General features: G+C 37.3%; 1 protein-coding gene across 1 annotated transcript in view; it reads right to left on the reverse strand.

The window, feature by feature from the left end:
• Positions 1–8,842: 8,842 nt before the first annotated feature.
• COMMD8 (COMM domain containing 8) overlaps positions 8,843–14,790 on the reverse strand; it is a 17,956-nt gene continuing 12,008 nt past the window's right edge. Inside the window, exons 2-5 of the mRNA XM_026846697.1 lie at positions 13,874–14,031; positions 12,764–12,916; positions 10,944–11,099; positions 8,843–9,259 (exon numbers count right to left, since the gene is read on the reverse strand). Of these exons, the coding sequence (XP_026702498.1) occupies positions 9,239–9,259; positions 10,944–11,099; positions 12,764–12,916; positions 13,874–13,942 (399 nt within the window). The 5' untranslated portion in view covers positions 13,943–14,031 and the 3' untranslated portion in view covers positions 8,843–9,238. The remainder of the gene's footprint in view (positions 9,260–10,943; positions 11,100–12,763; positions 12,917–13,873; positions 14,032–14,790) is intronic.

A 14,790-nucleotide genomic window follows, 5' to 3' on the forward strand; every position in this document is an offset into this window, starting at 1 on the left:
AATCAGAGCCTGCTGCCCCTTCCCTTTGTTTGTACAGTAAGCTTCGGCAGAAACAGTCTGAAATTATAAATCACCAAACAAGAAAGGGATAGGTTTAATGTACTCATTGCAAAAATTACAAGGCTGCAAAACAGGCATTTGACATTGTTAATCTAGGGAGATCCTTGAGACTACCAGTTCTTCCATGGGGTTCAAAGTCCTGGTCTCATGCCAAGGTCAATGGACCAAAAAGGTGGTCTCTTCAGCCGTCTTCTCTCTGCTACAACCTTTAACCTCAAGTCTATTAAAGAGTTTACCAGATTAATCAGCCACTTAGTACAACTTGAGGTGATTCAGGACAAATACTCAGTCAAATGGCTCTTCTGAATAGGCTACAATTTAGATGCCTATCCCCACCTTAAAACAACTCCAAGTAATTTTTCAACATTTGCACCGTATCAGCAACCAAAATAAGAACTGCCACATATCATCCCACATGGGATATTTTGATTAAATTTTTATCAAATTTAAACAATGTTTAGATTTAGATCAAGAATATTTTAGTGGCAACAATAATATTTTGGTATCATAAAATAAAAAATACACAGAACATACTGAAGTCTTGCATGCTATGCAAACTGAACTTTCCATAACTGAAAAAAATAGGCCCAGGAGGGAGACAACAGTAGGACTGTATGTGTTGTCCATTTCAAACACACACCCCAGTAAACAGTTTTGAATTCAATGAACTGGCACCAGACTTTACAAACAGAGAGAATAAATCCATGAGCCAGTGAACTTGCCAGCTTTGTGGTTATACACAGAAATAAATTCAAAGCAAGCAATATATTCTGCAGATTTGTAGTGTTATTTTACACTCTGTGAAAAACAACTGTCAGTGACCCATGTTTTGGCATTACCTGATTTCCCAAAGATATTCACAGACAAAAGCCAGTAATTTAACCCAGCTGTTCCAGTGGTGCAGAGACATTACAACCACTCCTTACAGCTATAGTGGACATTTAGGAAGAGCCAACATCCAACATGGTATTGAAATAAGAATTTATGTTTAAAAAAAATGATCCTTTGCCTTCTGTTCCAAGAGCAATAATCAGCATTACTGGTCTTTAGCATTTCTGCTTGTAGACTCCAAGCATCTGTATACACATTATTTTCTAGCTTATGGAACATCCAGCTACTTCAGGCACATGGGCTAAAAGCAGTTACATTGTACAGTACCAAGCAAAAAAAAAAAAAAAAAAAAAGGAGCCAAGGAAAGGCCATTAACAAACCAAGTGCAGTGGAAATGCAAAACTCCTTCAGAGCAGTATATTCCAAAATAGCAGGGTCCACACTCATGTATCAGGAGTCCTTCAACACATGTCACTGATAGAAGCCCCAAACCTGCTACCAGTTTTGAATGGCACACACCGAGGGCTGGCTGTGTCAAGAGCTGGAAGCCACAATCTTAAGTGAGGAAACAGTTGCCAGCTCTCAGCACAAAGTTTTGTAACAGGGGCTAATAACCCCTCCACATACAGAGGCAAGAGACACTTACACAGGTTGGCAATATCTTAACCCAGAACCAGCACCTCCTGCCTTCCACTGAGCTCCTCTTCACACATTTAACCACTAACCGGTAAAGAAAACAGAATTATGCATATGAGCTTGCAAGGCACATTGAATTTAAACTAAAACCTCTTTCAAAGCCTTGAAAGAGAATTCAAAACTTAGCAACAGAGCATATAACCCTAATTAGCACGTCTTTCTGTCTTTCCACTACTTTTAGAAAAAAAAAGCAGAAGAAAACATTTCTCACTTGAGAGCACTAACTTGTCAGCAAGCAAAAGGCAGTGGTTATTAGAGGCACAGGATGAAAAAATGTGGATATTTATGGGTTACAAGTACATTGACATCTAGGGCTAGGAATTAGCAAGTACAAAAGAAACACAACCTCATCAATAAGTTGGAGTCATTTGGCTGGTTTTAAGTGATTAAGGTGAATAATGCTAAGCTCCCTCACTGTTGTATATCAGTAGTTAGCTTGCCTGCCCATAGGAACCAGACTTCAAGCTCAGATTAGATAAAGTCCTATTGCTAATTAGCTCTCAGATAAACCCCCTTACATTTGTGCTGCCATTTCATACAATTTGTGAGTTTGAATAGGTTATTTAAAGACATTTCTACTGGAAATCCTTATTAACTAGGTTTCCCAAAGATACGAGCTTCTATTGTCCCTGTGGGTGTGTTTGTTTGCCTCTGAGTCTCCCAAAAATATTTGAATCCATTGGCAATTTCAACCAAAAGATAACAGAACAGTAAGGATCTGTGAGATAATACATTCTTACAAGTTTCAACAAAACAGGTAGCTGAGCAAAGCTGCTGTTAATCCATCCCTCTTCTCTGGAAAAAAGAACCCCAACCTTATTAATCATCAGAGAATCCACACTGGAGGGTAATTCAGTTCCCAGATCTATGTGGAAAACAGGGTTCATTGGTTTTCATGCTCTTGAAACTATTTATTTCACACTTACAATCAATTTTTAATCTCATTCTAATCTTATCTTCAGCAGTATCCTACCTAATTATGAACTAAACAGTCAGTGGCTAAATCAGCAACATGTCTTGTAGCATGTATTTCTCCGAGAGCAGAGTATATTAAATAGCTCTTCTATGTTTGCCCAGGGCTTCAAACTAGGATGGGGTCAGCCCAGAGACTGTGGTGATTTTGCCCATCTCTCTAATACCAACACAACTGGGTAGCCAGCCCGTGAATCCTCCTTGGCTGAGCAAAACCACTGGTTTACAAGAGCCTTAGCGCTGAGATGGCAGGAATGAAAGCTGGGATCAGCCCAAAACAGTGTGTAAGAGTCAGCTGCAGTAACTCCAAAGGATAAACGAAAAGTCTTCCATTTCATTTATATTCCCACATATTCAAAACAATTAATTAAGAAGGAATAGCAATACTAGTAGAAAAGGTTGTAAAACCACCAAAAAATTACAAGTTCAATATCACAAGAATATTTCTGACAACAGTCCTGCACTTTATGCTCCCACTGAACAGCATGGAAGTTGCTGTTTCTGAGTTAGCCACTGGTTCACCTTGTACATCCTTATAGAAAATGTTCCATCCATTTGTACTTCAAGTGGAGGATTTCTTGAGATAAATCATGAGGAATGTCATCCAGGGCTGGGGGCTATGTTCCACCAGCTGCTTCTGTTTCACATCACCAATGAACCTCTGCCCCTTCTCATGAATTCCCAGGTACTACGAATGCATTCCTAGCACTGCCTTGGGACTATTAGTCAAAAAACAGCTGTGTTATACCTGTTGCCTATAAAAATGTTTTTAAATGGTTTCTGCATTGAAAAGCATAAAGCCCCGCATCTGTGACTATATGTTTCTTCCTACCCCCATAGGCATCCACCCTGCAGCCCGAAGAAGGCAGGAGATCACACAAGAATATTGAATTTCAGCACACAATTATACCAGAATGTATATGTACAGGGTGAAAGAATTAAGAGACAAATGAGAAATCTGGCATTTCTTAAAGGAAGATCAGGTGACTTTGGTCTATTTACTGTCTTGGAGTGCAGAGTGAACTCTAATTATGTTGTCTGCTCCTTGGAGTGTTTATTTCTTAATTATTTTATAAGCAATTTTGAGTCTCCAAGTGTTATAAAAACATCACCTTTTGTCTTGTGCTGGTGCCAGTCAAAGAAATGGCTTGGTAGTCATTCTTTCACAGTTTTATTCTTGTCAAAATCCAATTGCATTTGAGTATCATTACCAATGAGGAGCTAAAATAATTATATGGCAGCAGAAGCATGTCATATCTCTAGAGACAGTCTCTGATCAATAATGTCTTTTAACTCATCACTAGCTATCTGTATTGGCACAGTCTCACATGAAAGTATAAAATATCAATCACGCTGCCAAAAATGTTCATAAAGATGGTTTTCTTTGGCAGATTATGCATTTCAGTGAGAGCATCAGCAACCTTGTTTGAATCTGTGAACATATCAGTTTCCTTGTTCCCATCTCCAAAATGTCATTTGCTCTTTCAATCTAGCTGACAACATACACTAGGAATCCTTCCCCTCAGATAGTGCACCACCAAAGCAGTCCCTGTGGACCTGTAGTTGTTCACAGTTAGAAAAATCCCCACATGTTCCAGTGCCTTTCATTATTATATTAGCTAAGTTAGCTGACTAACCTGATGCCAAAAAAAATAGCCAGAGCCTTCTCTGTGTAGGACTCCCACTGGTGCTAGCACATATTGAGTAAAATTCCCAGTCATAGAGAATGAAAAGGGTTGAACGTCCAGTATATCCTCCACAAACTAGCTTAAAACACCAGGTACTGCTCCTGCAATGACCTCTCCACAGAGTGGCCCAATGATGTGAACCACACAGGTTTATAAAAGTCCAAAGGATAAATATTTATGAGATTTGCCTCCTTTTATACAGTTTGGTAGTTGCCTTTTGGTCTTTCTGGAGAGAACTTGAAGTAAATATAAACTATAAATCTACAGAGGGAAGCATAGTATACTGCTAAACATAATTAAGGTAAAATGTCAAGAAGTAAAAAAAATTATATACTGTCTTGATACACTTATGAAAGCACTCTCTGGTACCAGAAAAGTAAAACCCCCTTTATTTCTGATACTTCATTATAAATATTAATTCACAACTCAAAGTGATAGCATACTTCAGGACAAGGTGTCACTGGTTCTTAAACCACCTTTCAGATAAAAGCATAATCATGTTTCAGCATGTTTGTTATCAGAAAACCTTGCTCCAGAACTCAGAAATACTCTACAGGCTTATACAGATCTCATAAAAACACAGCTTCTTGACATACACAATTGCAAAAGCAGTTTTGTTACAGCAGTCGCTTCCATACCAATAGTTTGCTGGTCAGATCCGATTCTGATTCACCTTAGTGTGCCAATATCAAAGCTGAAATAATTGATCAAGAAAAACATGATTTTTCTGAAATCAAGGGAAGATTTCTATGAAATAGAGAGAAGTGTAATGAATGCCAGTGGAGGGCAGGTAACATTATTTTTATAATTCACTTTTATATTTTGTATCAAGATATGCTGCATTTTCTGATTCAAACTGCAGGTCTATTTAAGAAATGTGAATTGCTGTAGGTGCTTTTTACATGTCAAAATGAGAACTTCATACGGTGTATCCATTATATGTACTTTTTTATTTAGGACTTCTGGTTCAAAAAGCCTACTGCACAAAATTTTGTTTCTGATCTTAGTTACATGCTTAAGAGGTCTGTACATAGTACCTGCAAAACCACAGAGGTTCCACTGATATATTTATGATGGTTGTTTTCCCTTTTTTTGCCCATGTGACCACAGGACCCAGAAGTGAGCTGGTCTGCAGGGGCAAACACTAGGTCTTTTCCAACCTAGATTCTGTGATTCTGTGAAACAGAACAAAAGGGGGAATCACCTGGGATCAACTGTTAAAAGGTAGTGTTGTGGGATGCGCAAACATCAGTGCCATTCAACTTACCATAACCCCATAACCAGCTAATTAGAAAGAGCTCAGGTCTGGAAGTACACAGAAAAATACGGAGATGGGCAAAATAAGCAAATAGGCAAGGACAAAATTAGAAGTTATTTAATGTTAATGGAGTCTCTTTAAACTCCTGTACCTTTAGTCAAATTCCTACACTTTCAGAAGGTTTCCCCGATTTCCCCCCTTAGTCACAGGCTCAAGTGGCTGTGCGAATGACGCTCCCCACAGCACAGCCCTTCCATGACTTTTGTTACCAGCACGGTTCTCATATTTTACCCTGGTCCCAGCATAGTTCCTCCAGGAGATGCAACATGCACTGCAGTGCTCTGTGCTCTATGAAAACCTCTGCGTAGCAATTAACTCCAACTTCCTCATCTAACCTCCCTTTCTTCATCCCAAAAGGGAGCATGGCTGGGCATACTTGACAGGTATGCTCTTGGCCACATAAGCTTGTTCTAGATGTTTCTGTAATATGTAAGTTTTTCCTATTCACAACCTTTTCATGTCTACCTGTATTCATCGAAGTGTATGTTGGAGCTGACACCAGTATAATGGGGTTTGTGGAATCTCTAGCTTTTTGCATCAATTTGGTCTAGTACAGCCTTATCTGTCAAATGCCTTATCTGTCACAAGAAGAGACCTTGCTTGCTTCAAAAGTACCTACATCTCAGAGCGGAGACAAAATGAAACCATTTTCTGGTAGATGGTACAAAGAACAGAGCAGCAATCTCTCTTCATTCCGTTTTGTCCTTTTCCTTGACTGGAGGACATTACACGCCTTACAAGGACAGTTCATTTCTCTGTAGAGATGTAAGGTCAGGGTGCATGTTCAAATGCAATTCCATCACAACGTTTTAGCTGCTAGTTCTCAACTGCTTGTCAACTGGTGCTCCTCTCCCTCTCTAGTCATTCACATAGCCATTGTTATGCTCCCTGTCAAAAACATCATTTTGATGGTTATATAAACAATGCTCAGACTTTCAATAAAGTCTAACACCCACGAAAAAGCAGCTCATTGTACACTTATTACTGTCACATACCAGAAACTGTCTTTTTTTAAAGCAAAAAATCATTGAAAAATTATTCTTCAGCCTTTCCTGTTCAGTGCTGCAGTAAAGGGCAGGACAAATATAGGATGATACTATAGGTGAAACAGCACCACATACCCTTAAAGTAATTATAAATCCATTTTTACATCTTACTATAAAATTTAAAAGAAAACTGTACTCTTAAGTCTCTACTAATGAGAAAAAGAATATTTTTAAACATCTACAATTTAAAGAAATTGTTTCTCAACTAGATGCGTGGCACATTTTCCAACAGAAGTTTCATAGGTTGAATGTAAAAATAGAAGTTATCATCTGTGGCTTTTTATTGATGAGAAAACACATTATTTTGAAGAATATGCTGTATTTTTCAACCACTGATCTTTGAAAAAGAGGCAGTAACATAAGTCTCTTCAGCAACATACTGCTAAATAAGTTTAAAATATTCAATTTTATATTATTTGAAGACCTTGGTATTTGCTTTCTTAAATGTGTTCACAGTATATCTATAAATTGTAAAAATGGATGAGTGGTATCTTCTACCCAAATGACATCTCAAACTTGATAGCGTTCACTCCTATGAAATAAACTGCTATTTATTATTTCTGCTACTGTAAACTGAAGTTTTCAGTCCTTTTGTCCTAAAGTACAAAAAACAGCGTGCCAACAATAAAAATCTGTTAAAAATCAGTTCCCTAAAATTAAGCCTCTTTTCTCTACAAAAGCTTTAGCAACGTATGTTATCACAGTACAATAAAAGCTAAAACAGAGCCATACCTTCAGTATGCACCACACATCCATAGAGCATTTAAGCACACAGGGCCATATCATAGCAGTGTATTCACTCTCCTAGAGACTAGATCTAGAGGAAAAGGGAGAATTGGAGTTAAGACAAATATACCTATGAATAGACATGACCAATTTATTCATTACACTCACAATTAAAAAAACAGCATTCTCCCGAACCAGCTACAGGACAAACTTCAGTAACTCTTTCCAGATTTTTTTATAAAGTTAAACAAATATCAATTCCAACCTGAATTTTTTAGCTTGAATTTGGTACCACTGATGTAAGGACTTAGGTTATCTGGTCCATTATCAAATTTCTGTTGTTTATAAATATTCAAAACTATGATCATACCACATCTGCCAGAGATTGCAGCCCTTTCACTGTAAGATATTTTCATTCTTTCTTTCATTCTTGTGACTTAATCCCCTTCTCTACTTTTTCTGATCTTTCTTGAATTGCTGACACTGAAGTACATGCACATCTAAATGTACCAGTACCAAATAAAAGGGAAACACACTACATTTCATAGACACAGACACATTTTTTGTTAAATACTCTGACCTACTATCTTCAAAGAAGATAGTTTAAGTTATTAGAAACATATATTTAGGTTACTATCCCTGAAGCCTACTAAAATCCTTTTCATAGAGGCCTTTCTACAAGACAGCTTCTTGTCTTCCTCTTCTCCAACTAGCCCTCTGAAGGCAAATTCTTTTGTACACTCATAATAAGTCACTTGTATAATAATACAAGTGAAAACTTATGGCACAATAAGATATAGTACAAGAAACACAAGACCCCTGATTTTGAAACTATGAAGATGGTAAGTCATCAACACTTTGCCTTTTTGCTTTTATATATATACAAAACATGTACATCCACAGATTACAGATAATTTGCTCTTTATATATGGAAAAATGGTTTGACAAATAGTAAAAACTATAAAGATTCCTGGTGTATGTTTGTCTAGTGTTACAGCTTCTAACTTCTGTTACACACTACAGTGAAAACCCAATCTGCTCGCAGATTTAAACCACAATTTACAAATTCTCTGCTCTGTTATCTGGGCTGAGAATAGCCTTTTCACAGTCAATGTAGGTCAGCTCCTCTGCAGCACTGCACCTCCTTTTGAAAACATTAATATATATTAGTGAAAATCCATCAACTAAGATACAAAACCCAAACTAAAAATCCAAACTTTACTCTGAGTAAAGCCCCAGTGCTTCTTCCTCAATTTCTGAAGTGCTGACCAGGTTGCCAACATCCCTGGGAGACATTCAAAAGCTGTCTGGACAGGGTCCTGTGCAGCCAGCTCTAGGTGGCCCTGCTTGAGCAGGGAGGTTAGACAAGATAACTTACAGAGGTCCCTCCAACGTCAAACATTCTGCGATTTTATACTATTTCTGTTTGTAAAGCTGACTTTCCCTAGTATCTAAAAAAATTGAGTTTAGCAATTAATAAATCAAGAAATAACTTACTGCAATTATCACACACAAAATCAAGTGTTTATTTACTATTTACAAGTATAAATACATTACTGCTACAAGTATTCTGTCATGTTCTTAATTATCATGGCACTTTGGATAAGGATAACTTATGCAAGTAAGACACCTTAGTTTTACTAGGCACCTGTGCAGTCACTGGTGTTTAACCAAAACAAATATAGGACACATAAGGGGTACCTTTCTGTAGTTCTATAAATCTTTAACATTAAAAGTGACTGTACATTGGATTTTTGTATTTTAGGACAGATACAACAGTTTATTTGGTCACTATTTTACAGCATCAACAACTTCTGGCTTTGCAGAGAACTTTTTTTTTTTTTGGTTCAAGTCAATTGGGGAGCCATTGCCAGCAGATACTGTTGATGATCTGAATTCCATCATTTCAGTTGCAAGACAACCTTCAAAAAGAAGAAAAGGAATGATATTAAAGTTGGATGACACCAAAACTTAAGTAGTCTAGGAAATGCAGCATTTTGCTTTCTGTTAGTGTAATATGCAACTGCACAAACATGTCTTTACTCTGGAAAATACACCCTCTCTCTCTCAGCTCTCTTTTAGAGCCTCACACAGCTATCACTTCCAATAACTTTCTTTAGAACTTACTGCATGAAAACCATTCCTCAGCTCCCTGTAATCAAAAAGCAGAATGGTAATTTCCAGACCCAGTGAGATTCCTTCTGCACAAAGAAGAACCAAGAGACCATTTCTAGAGTGAATTCCTCCTTGTGTGCAAATAATACCAAGTAAGGACATGACAACATCCCACAGCTTCCAAACAGACATTCAAGGAGAATAAGAGAAGTGTGGAGACTGCTGGAGTCCATCCCAGAAAAATCCTTGTTTGCACAGCACAGAGTTAATGACAAGCTACTATTTTTTGTTTAGTTTTGGAGGGAAAAATCCAGGGTAAAACAAGCTGCTAAGGGCTCTCATTTCACAGTAATACCACCTGTATCTGGACTAATGCATTTTCCTCACTGGGAACTGTGTAGTTATTCAGAGATCTCACAGCCTTGTTAAAGCAACTGGTAGACATAATCTTAGTGTCCTTTTTAATTCAAAATATTAACAGCACTATTATAACTTAATGTTTAACTCTGAGCTATAAATTTATCATTTTCAGTTACATACTGATGATTTTTTCTAAATGTTCATCTACAGATTCCAGCTATAGCATAACATTAAATATATCATCTATACAACCCCTTAGTTGCTAAATGTTATGAAGCAACTAGAAGCTGCTAACTTCTAAAACATGTTGATACAACACTTTCACATTCATGCTGCAAGATGTCAAAGAATTCCATCTCCCAAATAACAGATAATAAATATTTGAAGACATTTTCAGATTTAAAAAAAAAAAAACAAACAAAACAACAAAACCCCCACTTTCCTTTGTAACAGAGCCAGAATTAATCCTGAAAAGTAACTGAACAAGTAGGGACTCCAGGGTTTAGAGTTACCACTAGGGTTCAAATCAGATGACACTTCTTCCGCATGTAATTTTTCTTCTAATTCTTACTTCCCTTAGTCTTTTCTATTAAGAAATCTGAGAGACTCCAAATAAAGTTTCACTTGTAATTTTCTTCTTGGGCTACTGTATGGAAATCTTCCAACTTTTTTCCTGATTTACTATGACATGGAAATTAAGGCACTCAGCTTGAACCAAACAACTCTCCCATGTGCATTCCCAGCCACTGACATTTTGTGAATCCAGGGGAACACTGGAGTTCTCTCCAATCTTTCAAAATCAAAATCAACTCTCATCTGACACTTTGTCATTACATTTGCTTCATCTCCTATTCTCATAACACTTTCTAATGGTGGTGTGTGACTACAATGCTTATCAGGATTCTAATTACATTTTTAAAAAAATTCTAGACTAAACTGTGCTAAAAAAACTCCTGAAGCCTATCCAAGAGAGTCTGCCTTAAGTTAGGCTTTCTGTAACTCTATAGTTATTTTGCCAGTGAATGACTGACTTTGGGTTTTCAAGCAAGATACCCAGAACAAACAATTTCAGTTAAAATAAACTCAGTATATGAGAAGTCAGGAACAAATGATGGTATCAGAAAAAGCTACCTTATTAGCGGCTTCCAGTGCATTTATTAGGTTCTGCAACTCTTCCTTATTCATCTCTATAGAAATTGGCTTAATTTCACCATCTTCTCTCACATCCAAGTCAAGATTGAGAAGTGGCATTTGCAGCATGGAGATCTTATCACTGGAGAGAGCAAGCTATGCAGATTGATGAAACAACAGTGTAACGTGGAGCCATTATGATTTTAGTCTTTCATAGGATTACATCTGCACTTTATATTAAATGCATACTACCAAAACAATCATCAACATGACAAAAGTAGCTTCTTACAAGTCATCTCAAGTTTTTCGTTTTGCTTTTTTTTCCTCCCCATTGCTGGGATTTTTGTTTCTTAATACCAGCAATATACTTAAATAGTAAAACCCCCTCTTCATAGTAATACATTTATCAAGACAATTTGTTAAAATTACTGGGCTGCTATACTTTAGTATTCTAGGTGAAAAGAAAGGATACATTTGATCATGGCTCTTTAAAAGTGAAGTCTATGAAGTCACTATTCAAAGTTCTGGTAATCCACAAGAAAGGTCTTACAGAAGGGGCAGTTGGGAGAAAGAGGACACCTTTGTGCAGTTTTCAACTCCCTCTACAGCTGATCAAACACCATTTGTCAGATAGCCTAACTGACAAACACTGATGAAGAGGATTACATACCAATTGTGCTTTCTTTTTGTTTACTGTTATACTCACTTTAATATAAATAAGGCTTTTAAAATACATTAAAATAAAAGATTGTACATGCCTATCATTTATTTAGAAAGTAGAATGTGGTACAGCAGAGGAGAGAATGCCCTTGGTACAGTTCAACTATAGTAAGCAAAAAAAACCAACTTAAATCACAGCCAGCTCAAGAGGGTGTGGGGGGGGAAAGGTGGTTTAAAGCAAAATAGTTCAGACACGTACCAGAAATTTGTGTCACAAAATAGAAACTCCAGAATAAAAAGTTAAAAGAAACAACAAAACAAAGAGCTCACATAAGTCTAACAAACTTTTGTCAGCAGTAAATGCAGTTAGCATGAGATCAATCCCTAGTAATAGTTCATCTGAAGCACATTATGATACCATATTTGCTATTGCAAAATCTTCTCTATTGTGGGCATTGCTCTTTGATTTCCAAAGCTGTTTGCTGCCCAAATTATTTAACACTCTTGTTGAAATGGAAAACTAGTTAACAGCTCTACAAATCTGTTTAACAGCTCCCATGGACTAACTAAAAATATAAACAGTTGTAAAGAACATTGTTAAGTCTTTGATAGAGCTTAATTTAAAGCAACTGTCTTCATAACCCCAAAGCACCATCCAACTTTATGCAACACAGTTATTATCAAAATAAGTCTAAAGACAAATTATTTAAAACTAATTATTCAATAATTGTTTATTGCAGGAATCTAAAAAATTTGAAAAAAGTCAGGGAAACACATCCTGAATCAGTCTACTACTCTAAAATATTTCTTCTTCCTTTGAGTAAAAATACTATCTGTTCAGGCCTCAAAATCATAACAGCATACAAAACTTTCAGGTCTTCCTGAAAAATACTCAATCTCCTTTCAGGAAAGAGATAGGTATTGCAGCTTTAGAAGAAAGGAGAGGAAAAAAAAAAAAGAAAAAAAGAATAATTTTACTTTTACAGTTCATACAAATTTCTGACAAGTCTCTGATGTGTTGTCATGAATGTACTTTTCTGATACCTATAAAAATTAAACCATGCTCCAGGTTTAAGGAGCAGGCCTAAGGGGACTGTATCAATAGTTACTTCTGTGCCATGGAACACTTCTTTCAAAGAACATTAAGGCAACACTCTCACCTTTAACTGCCAGTCAAAATCCTGCAGCTGGGCAGAAGAGATTGCATTTACTCTTTCCACTAGCGCATTCCTGATTTCTTCCTTTCTGCCTTTTAGACATTTTGTGATTGCTTCTTGATAGTTTAAATTTAATTCATTTATCTGCTGAGCAGCCTACAAAAATAAAAATAGTAATTAAAATTATGAACCTCAGAAATAACATGTACTACCTGTAATAGTTGAGCTTCTACCCATATAGCTGTTATACTGGACTCCATAGTCTGATCTGTCTTACACTGCCTTCAGTGGCTGCTCTCTGACAGTATTTACCACAGAAACATATGAAGGAAAAAAAATAATTTCTTGTCATTTAAATTAAAAGACACAAGAGAATGGAGGCTTTATCTGCCTTCCTAGACACCACCCTAAAATCAAAACAGAAAAATCACACACAACACAGGTTTAGCTCTGTAAGTTTATAAATATCAGAGCAGAGACAAAATACATTAGTTTAGCTGAAACAGACATACTGATGTAAGGACCTTCCTATGGCTAACCAAGTATCTTTCTTCATCTAGCTACTAGCAGGTAGTCAAAATACAAGCACTGTGCAAAAGATGAGAATTAACATTTCTGATAATGGAAGAACAAGTTTTTGCAAAGTTCATACATACTGGAATGCTCTGAAATATAGTCACTGTTCCACATGGTCCTCCAGTCACAGTCTAGGTTTGGATCTACATACAGTCAGTATTTGAAAATACTTAAATGCAGTAGTAATGAACAAAGAAACCAAACAAGAGTGTGAACTGTTTTTCTGCTAAAGAACAGTAATGACAGGTTATGTATTTTAAGGAAAACAGACTTAATTTGGTGGTACTTCAATTTAAGTGGCTAAACCAGTATTTTAAAAAGTACTATCTAGTGCTAGTTAAAATAAGTGTCAATTTAACTTTTTCTTTTAAAAGCCTTTGCAGTGTATCTCTAAATGCTGCTCACCTTTTACCTATTTAGGCTTAGTCTGCTACTATTCAAATGCTACACTATAAAAATATTTCAGGACTTAATACACTACAAGATTAATCACTTCAGTATGATCTCTCAAAGTCAAGCCCAGTGATGAGCCCTTACCTCTTCATCAGATATGTTTTTGCCAACTGTAGTTTTGAAATACATCATTGTTTCTTCTAAAACCTCCATCCACTCTGACAAGCTCCAAATAGTGCTATAATCCTGGTATCGAGGATATGCACGGCCACATATGCCATCGATTATTTTATGAAGGAACTGAAACAACGTAATACATAACTTAAGAGCATAATTCTATCCCAGTTAATGTACACCAGCTATAGGACTGATCAGGTGATTCAGTTATCACTCGTACTGTCTCAGTGCTTCGAGTGCAGCCAATGCACCATTCTAAAAAAAAATCATAAAGAGGTAGTCCCTGAATATGAACTGTCCCCCCACCTCTCCCAAAGTCAATCCACAAGTTTTGCCACAGAAATAACAACATGATTCAGATTCACCTTGGACTTACTTTCGGACTTAATAGTTTTGTGCGCTACTATTATGTACTGCTGAGCAGCAAAGCTGCCACACCGAAGGGCACCTCAGTCATCTCAGCACTGGGATTGCCAGGACGCAAAGCGCAACTCAAAGTGCTGATCTTCACTTCTGTGCCTGTGGGTCTCTAATCTCCCAAACCAGTGTTCTCTAGCACCGGGGCTTCTTAGCCTGCTGTAATAATTTTGAGCACCGCAGTGAGGCAAATCCACCCAGTTCGCTGCTTCACCACCTGGAAATCGCGGGAGCCTGTCTGGGAGCAGCCGGGAGCTCCGCACGGAGGCCACCCCCCGCAGTGCCAGCTGACAGCCCTCGGATGACTTGCGCTGGAAGAGCTCAAGGCTACTTCCAAGCATTTAACAGCAAAGCGGGTGCACACACACACACCCCCAGCGTATTTTGAGCCCGTACTTTTGGTTTCGTTCTGGGGAGGCCCTGCGAGGCGGGCGGGGGCTGTCTCTTATACAGAATAAGGAGGAAAG

This window comes from Athene cunicularia, assembly GCF_003259725.1.
Source record: "Athene cunicularia isolate RWA chromosome 4 unlocalized genomic scaffold, athCun1 chr4_part1, whole genome shotgun sequence".
NCBI classification, from domain to species: Eukaryota; Metazoa; Chordata; class Aves; order Strigiformes; family Strigidae; genus Athene; species Athene cunicularia.